Consider the following 18,326-nt stretch of genomic DNA (forward strand, 5'->3'; position numbering starts at 1 on the left):
GGGGTGCTTGAAAGAGAGGCGAGGGTGGGGGGTTGGGACGCCTACTGTCGTATGATGGTGTCGGAGCGCCCCCTAGGAGCGCACCGCTCCACTCATCCAACTTTCTGAATAACGCGCCGCAGCCGCTTCTTCTCCTGTGGACGCACAGCAAGAATGCGCGCCAATCCGCGCATTCTTTTGTTTTTTTTTTCGTTTAAATATAAATCGTTTATATGAGATTATCAACTCACTGTGGCGTTTTGTTTTTGTCTATTTAATTGTTTAGTTCAGTTCGTGTTGTTGCACAAACACAAACAGCACAGCCGCCCATGATTCACCATCAAATCCGAATCTATCATAATGTTAATAATTTGAAAAAATACACTGAATTTAGCGGGAATATTCGCCTCCGCGCTTGCTTTAAAAAAAGGGGGCTTCAGCCCTCGCAGGGAGGTGTGGGGGGGGGTCATTTCCTGAGAGTTATTTACTCTGAGCCACTTTTTGGGGAGGGGAGGAGGGTGGACTGTAACATTGAATCAGTTACAGGTCGCCGTAGCTGGAGCGCAGTTGTGAGGGCGGTCGCGCACGCAGACGGAAGGTCGTGCAAGAGGAGTCCATCAGTGCTTTCTCCCCTTTCTTTTCTTTTCTTTTCTTGTCGTGGAGCCACCGATTCATTGTGGATATACTGACACGGAAGGAATACACAGAAAGGATTACAAAAGGTAACTGAAATGGTGTTTGGGATCCCCAAAGAATCAAGTTAGTCTTTGCGAAGGTTTTTTATTTTCATTTTTTGAAGCTCAGAGAATCTAGTATTTGCAAAACCCTGTATATCTAATGGGGCATCAATTACAGGCGTATTTCTTATAACATCACTTAGGAATGTTTTTTTTTCTCTCCTTTTTCAAGTTTCTCCCAAATTTTAAGTAATCACTCCGTCGCAGCTCTAAACGTTTCAGTCTCTGCAGCTTCTGCAACAGGCTTTGCATTGTTTGTAAAGATTAAGTTCCCGTTCATCCGTGCATCGTGCGTTTCTCGACCCTGGACACCCCGTGGAGGCTTCGCTGACTCTGCTGGATACGAGCGGCCGGTATATCGACCTAACAGCGGGAGGTGTCACCCCGAAGACCAAACGTACCACGACGGGACACAGCTTGGCTTTTTTTTTTTCATGGAAAACACATTGGGATTTTTGCATCGCGATGTATTCGCATCGTTCCGAGGAATTATTGGAATTAAAAGCTGGAAAAACGCATCGGCCGAGGGAGTGGAACCTGGGGGGGGGGGGGGACAAAAGAAACGGGGCGCACCGGATCACTCCCCTATCATGATATGCCAACGAGGGATTTCACCATTTCAAGTCAAAAATGCTTAAACAAACAAGCAAACAAACAAACTAAATCGCGTTTTTAGTGCACGAGATCTGTTTGCACGGAAGCTGTGAAGAATTTGAACCATCGGTTTGGAGACAGGGGAGTTTGTCAGCTGTTGCAGAGGCGCACCCAGCCCTGCGGAGTGTGCCATTTGGCGCATTTGCTGCGTCGCCTTTTGAAAAGCGAGGCAGAATAAAAATAAATTAAAAGAAAAAAGTGAAGGAGGATATTCAAAGTCGCTCCGCGTAAACCGAAGCGCGGAGCGGCCGGGGGATCATCGCCAAGCCGAAATTCCTTGATTGAAATCGTCTGCGAGAGAAGACGCCTGCACAAAAACGTCAAACTCACTTAAGGATTCTGTCAGCGGGCTTGTCGTTGCTTTGTGTGGTCCCGTAATGATAGAGTCCAACAAACCCATGGATTCTAATTTTGCCCCAAAAAATGGCACGGAGGATAGAACCCGCAAGAAGCTCCGCAGGGACCAACAGCTTCATTGTTTGCTGACATCGTCCTTCACAGCAACAGCCGGGAAAATTAATTTATACATACATATGTATATATATTAATGTAATGTTAAATATTACATTATGTGATCAAATCGGATCCATTTGGAGATGCGTTATGTGATCATTTTACCGAATAAGCCTCCCTGTGGTGGAAACTCATTGATCCAACCAGCGAAGAACAACGTTTAGTATTATAGTCATTTATAAGGAGATTTGGTTGCCATTTGATAATGCAAAGCAAGTTTTAAAAAGTATAGAAAACAGTGCGAAGGAACTGGAGCGGATTGGGGCCAAAGACCCTTCAATCGACGGACTGTGGCGCCATCTACCGGGGACCATCACGATTACTTGCAGCGCTCCGTTCTCGCCCCTCTTCTCCCAACTTTTTACAACATCCAGTGGAACCATGACAACTAAACCTATACGTTGGCCAAAACGAACGACCCCAAGCTACTAGAAAACAGCAGATCTCATCACGAATCGCGCCACTTCGGGGTTGATCCCTGCAGGAGTTCCAGTATAGAATAATATATCAAGGGGGTCAATAAATAATTGATTTATTGACCAAATTGAACAGTGGTTTAAAAAAGAGGCGACAAGTAGTACTGTGTCGTATCAGCGTGTTGTCAAAAACACAACTACTGTTGACTTGTAATGCTGATTAAATAGCTCAGGTTTTCGTTTTCTCTCTGTATTTTTTAGGCCTGGACATCCATTGCAATGGATGGGGTGAAAGTGTATGTGAGTTTCGGCGTTATCGTGGCGATTCTCTCCACAGGTAAGATTTTAATATGTCCCGAATAAATGTTATGGAGGATTTCTTAACATTTGATTAGAAACTAATTCTCAGAAAACTGTTTTGCAGTTACGTCCGGACTATCGCCACCAACCATCGTTGCCAATGAGAACGTGTATATTCTGACACCAAACTCTGTTTTTAACATAAGCTGCACTGGTCAAAGAAATGTGGTTTGGGCGGAGCCCCTGCCCCAAAACACTTTTGTCTATCCAGGACACTACATGGCAACACTCTTCATATACAATGCAACTGTTACAAACACTCGCTACTACATGTGCACATATCAAACCCAGGAGGGTGAGCAGGACCGGGAAGAAGATGGAATGTATGTTTTTGTTCCAGGTGAATATGTTTGTTTTCCTCATGCATGCAATATTTACATAAAAGCATATTGGGGTGGAGACCAAAAATAAGGTGGAGGAAGTATTGGGTGTATGTCTTTGACGTAGGACACCCCAAATCATTATTATCCTATCTTTATATGTTGGTGTCAGAAGACCCCGCAGCGCTTCCTTCATCCAGTCTCAATGTATTATTGCATTTCCACCTATTCTGATCACATTTTGCAGCTTGAACTCATTGTCTGCCTGAAAACCTAGATCCCGAGGCCCCATTTGTTCCCGAGAGCCCGGATAACTTGCTGATCCCCATGGAAATGACTGGAGTTACTATTTCCTGTCGTGTGTCCGACCCGCACTCTCACGTCATCCTGAGGAGCGTCCCCGCAGGGGAGGAGATGCCTGTTTTCTACGACAACAAGATAGGGTTCATTGGACGCCTCTCTCCCGGCCAGTACCAGTGTGAGACAACTGTGAACAACAAGCGAGTCAGAAGCGCGATTTACACTGTGGGAAATGAACGTAAGTTGACATTGGCATCACAGTGGGAACCATGCATCTTTGAGCAAAAGAAGAATTTCCTACTTTTAGTTAAATCCTAAATACATCAAATGTGGGGAAATATGCATGCATTTCTTGTCATTTAATTGGTAAGGGGTTAAGGAAAGTAAACACCTTACAGCTGGAATCAGTCTGTGTCTGTAAAAAAAGGCTGCATGGTGATCTCACTGTATGAGAGTCATAATATTATGTCATTATCACAGAGGGGGCAGGGGATGACTTAACACGCCTGTTTTCACTCAATGTTTACGTGCGCATGTGTGTAATGACAAGTTATAAAGTCACCACCTGATGATAAATGACTTCGGGGAATCCAAGTCACCGCTATCAGAGTGCAAGCGCTGATATTTGTTGTCTGGTGGTGTTTTTAGCATCGCCAAAAATGGAGGACTTCAGTGTGGCGGTACAAGCCAGCGAAGAGACAGTGAGAGTGGGGCAGCCTTTCAACATCACATGTGTTGTTCCCTATGGTTCGACTTTTCAGCAGCAGTGGCTGCATCCCGAAAAACAGGCAAGAGACAACAACACTCTGTGTTCTTCTCTGAAGATCTACGGATACATACCTGCAGACACTTTGGTTTTGCCCCTGTCTGTCTATTATAGCTCTTTCCTTCAACTATGTTTTGTTGCACAAAATAATTTCCAACACTTCATAATTGAATATTATGTTTTTGGACCTCGCAGTGACCGCTCAAATGCGACATAATACCACCCTTACTGATCAGAAAGTAGGTGTGTTTGAAAAGCATTTTATTTTATATTATGATGATGATAATAAGAATTCTAATATTATTGCTACTACCACTGCTACAACCACAACTAAGAATATTAATAATAATAATTATTATTAAAATGATATTGTTATTAATTATATACTACTACTACCACTACGAATAATTATAATAACAACAGCAACAACAGTAACAACAACAACAACAACAACAATAATAATAATAATAATAATAATAATAATAATAATAATAATAATGATAATAATAATAATAATAATAATAGTGTTTTCACATGTGAATCACCAGGAGGTGTCAAATGTGGAAATGACTCAAGGGAAGGGGGAAGTTTGAAAGAAGGGGGGAAAGGTAGTAAAATCTGAATTTAGGCACGTAAAACAGATGTTGACTGTGAGAATTAGCTTAAAGGGAATGACAGTATCATGTCTGATCTAGTTCTGTTTAAAGTTGTTGAAATATTTTTTAAATATATATATATTTACTGTACTTAATACACAATTGCATATACTTTTATGCATGGCATCCCCATGAGCCATTTTCCATAGATGTTGATAGAGGAAATTAAGTGGTTCATACGCCAGGTTTTGGTCTCAGTTACAATTTACATGATTTAAAGGCTTCTGTGATTCTGATGTATCCCTCACTGTTGCTTGGTTGTTTTAAACATTAGCACCCGGTGTCAAAACACAAAGATTCTGATATCTGTAATTGGATTTAAATACCATACATGGAAAGATAGAGCATATTTTCCGCCAGAATCAGAAATAAACCCATATTGTTCTTCTGCTCTTTTAGGCCGTGAATGCAGTTTCCCTGCAGAGACTTCTTCCGGACAGAATAATCTACACCCTCAGTTTCCAACAAGCCACCTCTCAGGACAGCGGCACCTACGAATGCTCCATCACCCATGAGATCAGCGGAGATGTTAGAGTCCGCAGTGTGGTCGTCACTGTCTTTGGTATGTCCTCTCTCAATTACCAGGAATCTGTTAGATTTAAACAGAAGTGTCTCCAGATCACACAGTAGCTGATATGCAAACACTAGATCCACACTAATGTTCTTGTTGTCATCCAGCTGAATGTGTCATGATTTTACAAATGTGCGCCGAGTGCTGTTAGTGGTGTGCAGAAGTCATTATGTCCTGTTGGACCGTAAAGCTTCACCTCTGCTTTCAACATCAGCTACTGTGACTTTAGCAGATGTTCGTCAGACTTTCATTCTACCTTCACGTTTTTCTGCCATTCCTCCTTCATCTTAGGTCTCAACTTTCGGTCCTTATTCCATCCCATCACAAACACCGCAAGCATTTGTTTACCTATATTCACCCTTGATTACCTGTCCCCCCCCTTTTTTTTTTTTTTTACTGTCTGCATTTTCAGAAGAAAATTCTTTTGTGGTTCTGGACCACAGCGGGCTTCTGGAGACGGAGTTTGTGAGACTTTTGGAGGAGACAGAATTTACCATCCTAATTAATGCCTACCCGGCCCCTAAAATTACATGGCTGAAAAACAACATCGCCTTACCAGAGACTTATTACATCTTCACCAAAACTAGCCATCTGGAAGGAAATCGGTAAGAAAAAAGAGGAAATGCAGATATGCATGTGGATAAATAATGCCTCTTTTACTGTGAAGAGAGCACTGAATGCCCCGAAGCAGAACATCATCGGTTTATATCTTTAGAGAATAGGACCAAAGGAAATAGTTAGCGTGACTCAATCCAAAGGTAGCAAAATGTGCCCTAATGCACCTCAAAACCATTCTAATGAGCATATCATATCTCTTTCTTTAATCCGTACAAACACGGAAACGTTTATACAGAGACACATGCCAAACTGTTTCTTTTCTTGGAGCCGAAACCACACGGAGTTGCTGCTGGCTGCCCCGAAACAGCTGCCGCCAAGAAATAGTTCAGCACATAAACACTCGTAAAGCTACATTTTATTTGTTTTTACACTTTGGTTTTTGTACAAATCAAATAAATGATTTGAGATGTTTTAGCTCTGCTAGGTGTGTTTTGTCACGTTTGGATGAAGCCAAGCCAGCTGTTTAATTGCACACCTGTTTCGGAGTTTTTTTTTTTGCACAAAGCAAAGTCACCCATCTCGTGGATTTGACACATACGGACGACCATTCCCTAGTTTTTTAATGGAGCGAATGTTCTTTTCACAGGTATCAAAGCAACTTGATACTGCGGCAGCCTCTGGAGAAAGACAGTGGGAATTATACTATAGTAGCAGTCAGTGGCTCCCGCCAGGCTAAGTTCTCCTTCTCCCTCAATGTGAAATGTAAGATTTGATGCTGTTCAAAAACGACTTCCACGTCTCCCGCTGTGCGCGAGAAACATCCGAGTATCAGACGATCACTGTGATTACGACACGCATTTGTGATAAATGACTGAGCTCTTTGTTTGTCTTTCAGCTTCCACCTCAGTGACGTTCCTGCCATCCATGGCCCCTGTATTGCTGCCACAGCTAGAAGAGATGGTGGTGCCTCTACACTCTCCTTTCACTTTGACCTGTCAGGGAGAAGCAAAACTAATCTGGGAGACTCCAATTTATGTTCCTGAACAAACGCAGGAAGACAACAGTGGCCTTTTTGTCACCACTATCACTGTGGACAAAGCCAGTGCCATACACACTGGCCTCTACACCTGCCTGTACAGTAGAAATACGACGGAGGAGACCGACAATAGCAGTATCTACATATACGTGCCAGGTATGATTCGCATGGCATCTTTGACTTCATATGCTTCATATCGCCGTGGTTTATTAAATATCCGGTGCGGGCATTTGCGTTTTTCCTCCAACTCAGATCCACAAGTTCCCTTTGTGCCATCACCCATGCCTTTTGGCAATCATGTTCTGTCGGACGACGAGACAATGGAGATCCAGTGCCGAGTGTCTGATCCCAGCGCTAATGTGACCCTAGTAAATGTTGACACCCAGCAGCCCGTGCACAGTGTTTATGACAGTAAGAGGGGCGCGCTTGGAATATTCACTGCTGGAACCTATATCTGTATTGCCCTAATAAATGGAGAAGAACACTACAGCAATGAATACATTGTACATGGCTGGACAGGTATGTGCTTTGTTCACCTTCTTTTCGTTTGTGTTTTTCTGCAGCTTTGATGCAGACATTTAAATGGTGTCAATTGTCTTCGTAGGTGGTGCTGCGCTGAATGTCGAATTGACAGCCAAGCAGACAGCTCTACTGGTGGGGGACACAATCACGGTTAACTGTCTGGCTCGGGGTTCTGAGATGCTGGAAGACCACTGGAAATACCCTGGCAAAGTGGTGCGGGCAAACAGATTGTATATTTTGGCTTTTGTGTTTTGAAAGGCATTGTTATTCATGAATATATGTTGCAATGTGGCTTCACCCTAAACATGCTGATTTCGTCCGACAGGCTAACCGGGCACTCAAGACTGTGCATGAGAACAAGAGGAATCAGGAGATTCTTTACACCCTGACAATCTCACCGGCCACAACCAAAGACAGCGGCATATATGCTTGCTCTATCACCGACATTATGACCAATGAGAGTCAGACAAAGGAACTATCTATCACAATTTATGGTAAAAAGGCTGATGTTTGTCTGTCTATGTTGTTTGATGCAGAATTTAAAACGTTCTTGTCACTCTTGAAGTTGTGTACGGTTCCTGATTATCTGTTGACCGCTCTTCTTTCCAACAGAAAGTGAGTTTTTGTCTCTCTGGCCTGAGTTTGACAACCATGAATCGGCAGAGCTGGATGAGGTTCGGGAGTTCAGGGCTGAAATCAGCTCTTTCCCCAGTGCTCGTGTCACATGGCTTAAAGACGGTCTCCAACTCAACGATGTCACAGCAGAAATCTTCACCAGCCTGCGGCAGGTCAGCGAGACCAGGTGAGACCCTCATCTCACGTCTAGTAATTACACCGCAGCAAATGAGAAGTCGAAACTAACATTCCCAAACATTGGTCTATAATTAGGCTTCAGTGCAACTGTGAAACGTTATTGCGCTTTCTGGTATGGTCTTGTTGTTCTGTGAAGATACCTCAGTACTCTGACCTTGATCCGTGCAAAAGAGGAGGACGGAGGGAACTACACCATGCGAGTGGAGAATGGAAACCAGTCTCAAAGTGTCAGCTTTCACCTACAGGTCAAAGGTGAGCTCCAGGTCTTTTATGACCTTCTAACTATTATTTCACAACTTTGCACTGTTTTTCCCACGTATTTGCAGACACTTTGGTATGCTTACCTGCATCTGTGTGGCTGTGTTACAGTGCCTGCAGTGATCGTGGACCTCATGGACATTCACCACGGCTCGGCCACAGGCCAGTCTGTGGTATGCATCGCTGGAGGGCAGCCCACTCCCGAGGTGGAGTGGTTCGTCTGCAAAAACATTAAGCAGTGAGTTTCGGGAGCGTCGGGTTCATCATTTAAGAACGTTTCAGAATGCACACATCTCACAACCTATCGCTTGCATTGTCTCGTTCAGCTGCGCGAACGACACATCTTACTGGGTGCCCCTCCCCGCCAACTCCTCGGAGGTCACGATGGACGTGCACTTCGACGAGGAAAACAACCTGGAGAGCCACGTTATGTTTGGTCATTTGGAGAACACTGTGGCGGTGCGATGCCTGGCCAGGAACGAAATGGCTGCCGTCAGCCGAGAAATCAAACTGGTGTCTAGCGGTAAGAATGAACATTAAACATGACATCCCCGTTTCAACAACTTAGATGGGTTTTTTCACGATTCTCCCTGTACTGACGCTTAAGAGTGTGACAGGTTTCCTACAGGTTTTGTAGGGAGCCCTTGTCTGTAGTTGACTCGCTGCTTTCAGCGTTCCAGTTGGCTGTTAGATGGTGGTGAGACGGCTGACCTAAGACTTTTGCTCTCACTACTTAGGAAGGATTCTTACTGGATGTCACAGATAACGCAGGGGGGCTAAGAAATCATTAGACCATGTGATCTTAGCAGATGCGTTAAACACCCCACCCCCATTCACTCACCCTAAACTACATTTACTCACCCTAAACTAGTAACTGCAATCCCCACCATCCCCCACTTTCATTTTATCTACCCAGCATACCTTTTGGCCCCGGCTATCTGGATATTCAGCGATTCTTGACAGAGAGGGTTTCTTATGCAACACTTACACCGCCATTGGATTTATCCCAGTTTAAACGTGATTTCATCAGAAGCACTTCACACTCATCATTATGAGAAAAGCGCATGTTGCAGTCGTGTGTGTGATCACTGCTATCCCCTAAACAGGCCCTCACCGTGAGCTGACTGTAGCTGCTGCTGTGCTGGTTCTCCTGGTCATTGTCATCATCTCACTCATTATCTTGGTTGTTATCTGGAAGCAGGTATTGCTAGCATTCATTTTCATTGATTCATTCTCATCTCTGTGTCTTCTAAATTCATTCCAAAGCATTTATGCTGAATCTAATTTGATTCTTTTAATGCTGTAGTTTCAGAGCAACTTAACTTTCACATGAATTGCTATTGTTGTCTCACAGTGAGTTTTATGTGATGTCTGAGAACTAAAGGACGTGTTCATTTCAGAAACCACGATATGAGATCCGCTGGAGGGTGATCGAGTCTGTGAGTCCGGATGGCCACGAGTACATCTATGTGGATCCCATGCAGCTTCCGTATGATTCCAAATGGGAGTTTCCACGCGACAGACTTGTGCTCGGTGAGCAGACCATCTTTTAAGATACTAGCGGTGGCATTTTGTGTTGCTGGCCTCTCTGCAGGGATGCTGTGGTCAGAATGTTATGCCACAGTCTTTGAAGCAAGGCTGTGATAAGCTTATCTGATTCAGTTGCTTGTTGGCATTTGGTTCGACTCAGTGATCAAGGGGAAATTAAGACATCCAAGGAGTCTCGGATGATAAAACCAAGGCTTCTAGTATGCGGTAATGTGTTTTTGCTTTGTTTCCTCTTCCGAACAACTGAACTAATAGCTTCTGCTTTGTGTGTTTTTAGGTCGTATCCTGGGGTCCGGGGCCTTTGGAAAAGTTGTAGAGGGCACGGCTTACGGACTGAGTCGCTCTCAACCCGTCATGAAGGTTGCAGTTAAAATGTTAAAACGTGAGTGAGTGCTTTAAACAGACAAGTTTCAGTCAGTGAACAACTGACATTTTTTTTTTTTTTTTTTGTGTGTTGTCGTCATTTTTCGTCGATTTTTTTTTTATGCCAGTAGCGTTCATAAAAAATCAAATACTGACGTCAACTATTATGTGAATGTGGTTTTATATCATACCGTAGTATATCACTAAATTTCAGTACACTTTTATTTTGGGATACATTTTCACTCATATAAAAAAAAGATATTGCACAATTTTGAATCCATTTGAATCACTTGTATTTATTTGCGGCCTGACATCAAAACTAGCAAGTATTAAATCATCATGATCAAAACATACTACTTGATAAACCAAATCAATTTCTATAAAGATATTGTGAAAACTTAACCAAACATAAATTGTTTGATCACATAAAATATTAACTGTAAGGCCAATTTGTTTGTGAAAAATATCAAAATATCAACACATAACATGCCAACTGTCAATATTGAGCTGGAGCAGGATCTTTGATCCTTTCTGGATGTCGATTCTTAACTGCTCGTATACGAAGGTACTTTTGTTCTCCTAATAGTTGCCGTACTTTTCTTTCAGCCACCGCACGGTCCAGTGAAAAACAAGCCCTGATGTCTGAACTGAAGATCATGACTCATCTTGGGCCACATCTCAACATTGTCAACCTCCTGGGAGCATGCACTAAGTCAGGTGAAGAGGATGCGGAAAACTTGTAGATTTAGTTACTCCTCTGCTGACACCTAAAAACAGCTGAGCTTAACTTTTTTGTCCCAATCTTACCAAAATGCAAAATGACCTCTAGGGTGCCAAAAAAAATGACACACTTTGCATATGGCCCTTCCAGAATGGGCAGTTGTAAAGATTTACAGCCAGAAAAAAAGCAGATTGCCATGTTTTAGTTTTGGTGGGTGCAGCATTTTAATAGGCTTTTATGGGAAAGCAAAGGCTTTCCATCTTGAGTCTGCCTTTAGGCTTTTTTACGAGCCTCTGATAAGATTAGCCTGCAGACTGACGCTGACGCATGCCTTCATCTGTGCTCTTCCCAGGCCCAATCTATATTATCACTGAGTACTGCTTCTATGGAGACCTGGTCAACTACCTACACAAGAACAGGGAGAACTTTCTCAGCTTGAACCCAGAAAAAGCTAAAAAAGACCTGGACATTTTTGGAATCAACCCTGCAGATGAAAGCAGCAGAAGGTACATTATACTGCAGCAAAAACAAAAATCAGAATTTTTTACATGTCTTTTTATTTCGGGTATTTCTAAAAGCAACAATGGATTTGCTCATTCCAAAATATTGGAGCCATTGATATAACACAATATGTACAATTACCTTGCACACACCCGTTCTCCTCCACAATCGATAACTCTATCACCATTTTCTCCATGACTGAGGAGATTATTGGTGTCTTTACCTAATCAGATCAACATATGAATTGGTCTCAGTTTTCATCCTAATTTCATTGCAATGGAGGTACCAGTCAATTGTGTCTAGCCAGACGTGCATGCTGAAACAGCAGCCCTCGCTTTCCGTCCAAGGCTCAGCTGTGTTGACGGATGACTCACACTGACCACACCTCAAAATGACCATAACGTGATTTAATCCCGGTTACCGCATTAGCCTTAACCGCATCTTCCTCTAAGTCAAGTGCCACGGACGGAAAAGATTTAAGGAAATACGAACAGAACTACGAGTGAATAAGAAGATGCAACATTATTAACATTACTTTTCCGTCCCTGTATTAAGAGAAGAACATCTCGATTCGTCTTTGACTTTTCAATAACGGCCTTTATGTCACTGGTCTCCGTTGGTTTTGCTCACAGCTACGTGATTCTGTCCTTCGAGAGCAAGGGGGATTACATGGATATGAAACAAGCCGACAACACTCAATATGTTCCCATGTTGGAGATGAGCAATGCCTCCAAGTACTCAGACATCCAACGTTCTAACTACGACCACCCTTCATCCCAGAAAGGCTCAAGTGGTAAGAACACACAGTTCCTTTTTCTCTGTCCTTATTTCACTTTTCCCTCTTGGTTATTGGTGTATACTTGCCCAGCTTTAGTACTGTGTTTGAGTCAGAGGTGGTTGAGGGGTACACCCTTGTCAGAATTTAGGATGGTACAGCCCTATAATTTCATGGAGAGGATAATTGTAGCAGATGCATAATAATGCCAAGTTTTCCCCTGCCATTAGTAAAGACCAGGTTTGAAGAGCCAATACTATATATATATATATGTAATACATCTTGAACAAACACTCATGGAGTTTCCTGTGGTATTTTGTCTGTTTGTGTTCTAAACTAGAAGGTGAGATGGACGACTTGCTGTCAGACAACGTGAACGAGGGACTCTCCACGACAGACCTGCTGAGTTTTACCTACCAGGTGGCCAAGGGAATGGAGTTTCTAGCTTCCAAAAATGTAAGTGAGGCACACAATGAAAACCATCCCCTAATTTGTGGGCTTGCAGACCAACATGCTTTTACGGAGTAAAATACGTTTTCCGGGTCCGGCACCTTTACGTTTTCTTACTTTTGCTGCACTGATGGCAGGTTGCAGTCGTGTGCTATGTCCTCTATAGTGAGAGCTGTTCTGGCAAAGGGGGAACTAGCGGTTGTCTGATAAGCAGTCCCGAACAGACCGAACCCACTCAGTAGAGTGGCCAAGGGCTGAATATAGTCGCAGCATAGCCAGTCTAGAATTACCAGGCCGGGACACACTTCAGCCAGAAGCAATTCATTCAGCTTCAGCTAGTTATTATCCTTAAATATCCAGCGGTCATAGCCATTCCTTAAACGAGTGTGTTTATACAAAGAACCTGCTGTATAAAGCGAATGAAGTTGCATTAAAAATTAAAATGAAAAGTTGAAATTAGATGAGAAAATGCAGAAAAAAATAAGCAAGCCGTGATTGCGGCATCTAGTTTTCCAGATAGCATTAATCCCAGGTTGGGATTTAAAAAACAAATGGGTAACACTCGGTGGGCTGTTAATCATTTCTTAATGTCTCTTTGCAGTGTGTGCACCGGGACCTTGCAGCCAGGAATGTCCTTCTATCTCAAGGCAAGATAGTGAAGATCTGTGACTTCGGACTGGCTCGGGACATCATGCACGACAACAACTATGTCTCCAAAGGGAGCGTAAGTCCGTCGTCATACACGAAAGAAGTAGTTTCACAATCCATTCTCTCGTGCATTTTTTTTTTTTATTTTGATTGAAAAATTTCCCTGTGCTCTGCTAACGTGCAGACTTTTCTTCCGGTGAAATGGATGGCACCGGAGAGTATTTTTGACAACTTGTACACAACTCTTAGTGACGTCTGGTCTTACGGCATCCTTCTCTGGGAGATATTCTCCTTAGGTATGTTTCCGCAAACTTCACTGAGGGAAAAATATATCTGCACACCCTGCGGCTGAATATTTAAATCCTCTTATATTGGTGAGAAGCAGTGATTAAGTGATGCTTTTTTTTCCGCATTAAGGTGGTACCCCGTACCCAGGGATGGTTGTGGACTCCAGCTTCTACAACAAGATCAAAAGCGGATACAGGATGTCCAAACCTGAGCATGCGCCTCACGACATGTATGCAATCATTTTTGCAGATTTTGAAAAGTTCCTGTTGCAGACATATATCTGGGGAATGCATTGGGTTTGTGTCCTGGGAGCGGTTTGTCTGAAAACCATGATATATAGTTGCTGACTAGAGTCATGCTAAAATTACAAGTTACATGACAGGATGCGCGGCACGCTTAGGATAACATGGCTTGTTTTCGTCTTTATTTTAGGTATGAACTGATGATGAAGTGCTGGAACAGCGAGCCTGAGAAGAGGCCTTCATTCATAGGACTGAGTGAAACTGTATCTTCTTTGCTGCCTTCCAGCTACAAGAGGGTAAGTCTCATTGTGACCCCTAACATCATCAGATATCCACAACACCTGCTCTCTGATTTGTCACTTTTTACTCTGGACCTCATGGTAGGGCCAGCACATTCCTTCCCCCTCGTTCCTCAGTTTATTGTTTATACAAGCATTTTGTGAGTAAAACAGACAGCACTTGTGTTTCATCAGGTTGCACAGTCATGTACAAATAAGTCAAATGTACTATAAACAAAACATGCAATGTGTACAAAGTACTTCCACTTCCTCTGCAAGTGCATTTGGAGTATTTCTGTGGGCTCAGTACTCTAAGTGTATCTGTTAAACAGAAACATACAAGGGATTTAAGTGCAAATGCACCAGCTAGATGTCACAGTGGGTGACCTCAGTCTTGGTAATGACTCAGGCCGAGTTCTCGCCTCCACCACCCAACAGTAATTACCCCATCAAACGCCACACCACACATGGCACATCAAAACAGCTTTAACTCTACCTCCTTCATTGAATTTTAAAGGCTGGGGAATCATGGAGAACCCACTCTGGTCTTATCACCTCAAGAGACACTTAGAGGTGTTAAGTCTGGATTGCCCCACCAGCCCTCAAAACGAAAAGTGGTCACATGTGTTTTTTTTCCAAGTGTGTCCTGTGCAGAAAACCATTTAATTTGCAATGTATTCATACATATTCTCTTGTTTTGTGCAGCATTATGAGCGCGTGAACCATGAATTCCTTAAAAGTGACCACCCCGCAGTGACCCGGATGTGTGTGGAAAATGACGATGCCTACATTGGTATCTCCTACAAGAACCAGGGCAAGCTGAAGGATAGGGAAAGCGGCTTCGACGAGCAGCGGCTCAGCTCTGACAGCGGCTACATCATTCCCCTTCCTGACTTGGACCCCATATCTGACGATGAGTATGGAAAGAGGAACAGACATAGGTACTAAACACCTACCAAAAACACACTTCTATTAGGTAAATAACATTTTATCTATTTTAATCCAGCAAATGGTTGTTAACTGTATTTTGGTGTCCACTGCAGTTCTCAGACATCCGAGGAGAGTGCCATCGAGACCGGCTCCAGCAGCTCGACCTATGCCAAGCGTGAGGGTGAAACTCTGGAGGACATTACACTGCTGGATGAAATGTGTCTGGACTGTAGTGACCTGGCTGAAGACAGCTTCCTGTGACCCGTGGCCAGATTGTTAAGCGGGACCGGAAAGGAAAATGGGGGCTGAGGATTGAGGAGAGACTTGTAAATCAACCAAAAGACTCCAAAGACTCCGCTGTTCACCCTAAAGCCCCCTTTGGTCCTCTTCCTTTACTCACCTAAACCACTCACTGTCTGGATGAGTCTGTGGCATTGGTATTGCGCATGCCGCTTACTTCTCCCCGGACACTGCCCCCGTATGGGCTGGAGGAATGAGTGAGCTGTGACAACAAGGAGACCATAAGGACGAATTGAACTTTTGCCCCCGATCCTGTGTGTCGGACCTATCTAGTATCAAGCTGTCTTTAATTTTCCAAGCTTTATTTTATCGGGCATTCTTTAAAGAACGATACAAGAGAGAAGGGAAGACTCACATCCATTGGTCAGCAGCTGTAAATGAACACCACAGAATATAATTCAGTTATATTTAACCACTACAGATGCACTATTTAAACTAGTTGAGTCCAATACTAGCAATGGAATTGGCAGGAAAACTCATGTCACACCCACCGTCTGCAAGAGAAGCACCTGATGCTGGCACAATCAGTTCACGAATCAGAAAGCACAAAACCTGTGCTTCATAGTTATGTGACCACATCGAGTGTTTTCAGTGGCTAAATAAGTGCAGTTTATTTTTTTACGTCATCGTTGTGTAAACATGTATTATTTGTGAATACGAAGCAGATATTGACCGTTGCTGTTTTGAGTGTACCGATAATAGAGCTTTTGAAAAGCATGCAACTTTGCTGGTTATCATCCAGCTATGACAAGAACTTCATATTCCACATTAAACCTCAATCATGTTTGCCCTATGAGCTTTGAAGAAAGAGCGTGATTGTAATGTAAATAGCTCCAGAGTCGTTTTATATGAGAGAATAAATGGGACAACATTCATACATTTTATTTTATAAGCACATACAGCTTCTGTACCCTTGACCGATGCTTTTGTCAAATGGAGGTTGTAGAATCATGATATGAACGTATTAGATATTGTGATGGAATACATGTAACTCGGCTGTATTATAATTATGATATTTAGCAATATTTGTGGGGTTGTGAGAGATACTGTTTCAGTTTTGGGATGTTTTGACATTTTCAATACAGATCAGTTTTGCAAAAATTGTGTATTATCCCAAAAAGCTGACAGGCATCCTGACGGAATGCCAGCAAACGTGTAACAGATTCACCAACAGGTTACTTCCCCTTATCTGTTACCCAGTTTACAGTTATTCTATGACACTTTCTTATGTGTGGTCCTCCACAACCTCCATCTACTGCACCAGCTGTACCACTGCCTCTGACTATCTGTTGACTGTGATATAATCTGCAATTCATTGTTGCATATTTGTTCCATTTTGATGTAGATGTTACAAAATAATATGCCAGGGTGAGCTAAAAGTAAGGGAAACACACAGATGAGCGAAAACAGGATTGAACTGGCTTTATATAATTTCCTGATTATCATTGTGTGAGTGGGAATGCATGTGTTGTCCACGAGCAGTGTGACATGGACGGCACAGTATGTGATAATAGATAATCACCCAGTATGATGGTTTACTGTTTTGTTTCATTACTTTACATCGTGTACATTCAGATGATTTATATTTCAATAAAAGATTTATAATGTAAAAAATGGCTTTCGTTTTTTTCTTGCTCTTCTTACATATGAGTAAAACACATTATGTGCTGCAGGAAATGGGATGCAATAAAAGGTGAGAAGAATAACAAGAAAACACAGCATGGATAAATGCATCTAATTTATACAAATGGCAACATGATATATTAGTATGAAACAACAAAATGAGCTGTACAACAGTAGAAAATAAATGCCCTCTACTTGTTGGCCAGTGCCGTCCACAAATGCACAAATAGGTAATATCCATCATAGGGTGCAAGAATAAAATATTTACACAGGCTGTGTACGATTCCCTGCCCCATATGGCAAACCTAAATGAAACGCCTGCCAACAGAGGGCGACTAATTCTTCTAAAACAGGGAGGCGAGATTTGATTGCTGGGGGCCAACGGTTCACTTAAACCATTTATTTATTTATTTATTTTAATAGTAAAAGTTAGGGTAAAATGCATCATTCTACATTAAATCTTTTTTCAAATCTAAGCCACTCTTTCACTTCTGGAATCTGATAACCTTGAACAGTTTGTCTGGAATACAGTCCTTGCAGGCCGTGTAAAATCTGACTGATTGGCCCCTGAGCTTCGGACACACCTGCACAATAAGATATTACCATTTTCACTGCTTTTTGAGAAGTTTGATTTTTACACCTGTAAAAGACAGTATCCAATTAATTTGCTGACGTAGATGGTGAACAAACCTGTTATTACAATCTACTACCACTAGAGAGCAGTAGTGTCTTGTCAATTTTGTATGACTCAAGCGAAACAGGAAGAATAGAATGATTGGTGTTAAGGAGAGGTACAGCTCATGAGGTTAGTATGGACATGTGGGTTGGCCTTCAAATATCTTGAGTTTCCCTGAAATTGAAAGTCATCCCTAAAAGTGTGTGTGTGTGTGTGTGTGTGTGTGTGTGTATGTATGTGTATGTGTGTGTGTGTATGTATAGAATACAGGCAACTTTGTGATGCATCTGGTCATCATTTAAACCCCCACAATCACTTTGACCATTGCAGAAAATCTTTTAAGTTGGATGTGAATCTAGTACGTGACAAATATTGCAACATACATCCCCGTACTTTAGATAAGAAACGTTTTTACTTCAAGCATCTTTTTCCCCTCATGCTAATTTAATCTTGCTTTACAGGTTTTCCCTTTTCTTTTTATCTATTTGACAGTTGGACCCTTAAGGCAGATCGGTTTTCATACA

At 42.5% G+C, this 18,326-nt stretch overlaps 1 protein-coding gene across 2 annotated transcripts; it reads left to right on the forward strand.

The window, feature by feature from the left end:
- The first annotated feature begins 547 nt into the window (after positions 1 to 547).
- On the forward strand, positions 548 to 17,117 carry pdgfra (platelet-derived growth factor receptor, alpha polypeptide). 2 transcript variants are annotated; one of them, XM_086162153.1, is made up of 29 exons: positions 548 to 701; positions 2,561 to 2,636; positions 2,724 to 2,999; positions 3,257 to 3,517; positions 3,928 to 4,067; positions 5,101 to 5,263; positions 5,685 to 5,877; positions 6,477 to 6,592; positions 6,726 to 7,022; positions 7,119 to 7,385; positions 7,471 to 7,601; positions 7,714 to 7,882; positions 8,001 to 8,190; positions 8,338 to 8,453; positions 8,571 to 8,697; positions 8,786 to 8,982; positions 9,566 to 9,660; positions 9,860 to 9,992; positions 10,285 to 10,389; positions 10,977 to 11,087; positions 11,444 to 11,597; positions 12,225 to 12,385; positions 12,708 to 12,823; positions 13,419 to 13,541; positions 13,650 to 13,761; positions 13,883 to 13,982; positions 14,186 to 14,291; positions 14,979 to 15,214; positions 15,317 to 17,117. In XM_086162153.1, the coding sequence occupies exons 2-29, from the start codon at positions 2,579 to 2,581 to the stop codon at positions 15,462 to 15,464; spliced, it is 4,401 nt and encodes a 1,466-aa protein (XP_086018279.1). In that variant the 5' UTR covers positions 548 to 701; positions 2,561 to 2,578; the 3' UTR covers positions 15,465 to 17,117. The 2 variants fall into 2 exon arrangements, with proteins under 2 accessions (XP_086018279.1, XP_086018280.1); XM_086162154.1 differs by having other exon boundaries at positions 12,711 to 12,823.
- Positions 17,118 to 18,326: the final 1,209 nt, after the last annotated feature.

Source organism: Fistularia commersonii, chromosome 16 (genome assembly GCF_037954325.1).
Source record: "Fistularia commersonii isolate RoL2024-O1a breed Wild chromosome 16, RoL_Fcom_v1.0, whole genome shotgun sequence".
NCBI lineage: Eukaryota > Metazoa > Chordata > Actinopteri > Syngnathiformes > Fistulariidae > Fistularia > Fistularia commersonii.

What these genes read in the sequence shown, in the direction of transcription:
- pdgfra (XM_086162153.1), top strand. Translation starts at nt 2,579, where the DNA reads ATGGATGGGGTGAAAGTGTATGTGAGTTTCGGCGTTATCGTGGCGATT. An exon ending in GGAAATACCCTGGCAAAGTG is followed by an intron (nt 7,602 to 7,713) that starts GTGCGGGCAAAC and finishes TTCGTCCGACAG; the next exon opens with GCTAACCGGGCACTCAAGAC. An exon ending in GTCTGCAAAAACATTAAGCA is followed by an intron (nt 8,698 to 8,785) that starts GTGAGTTTCGGG and finishes TGTCTCGTTCAG; the next exon opens with CTGCGCGAACGACACATCTT.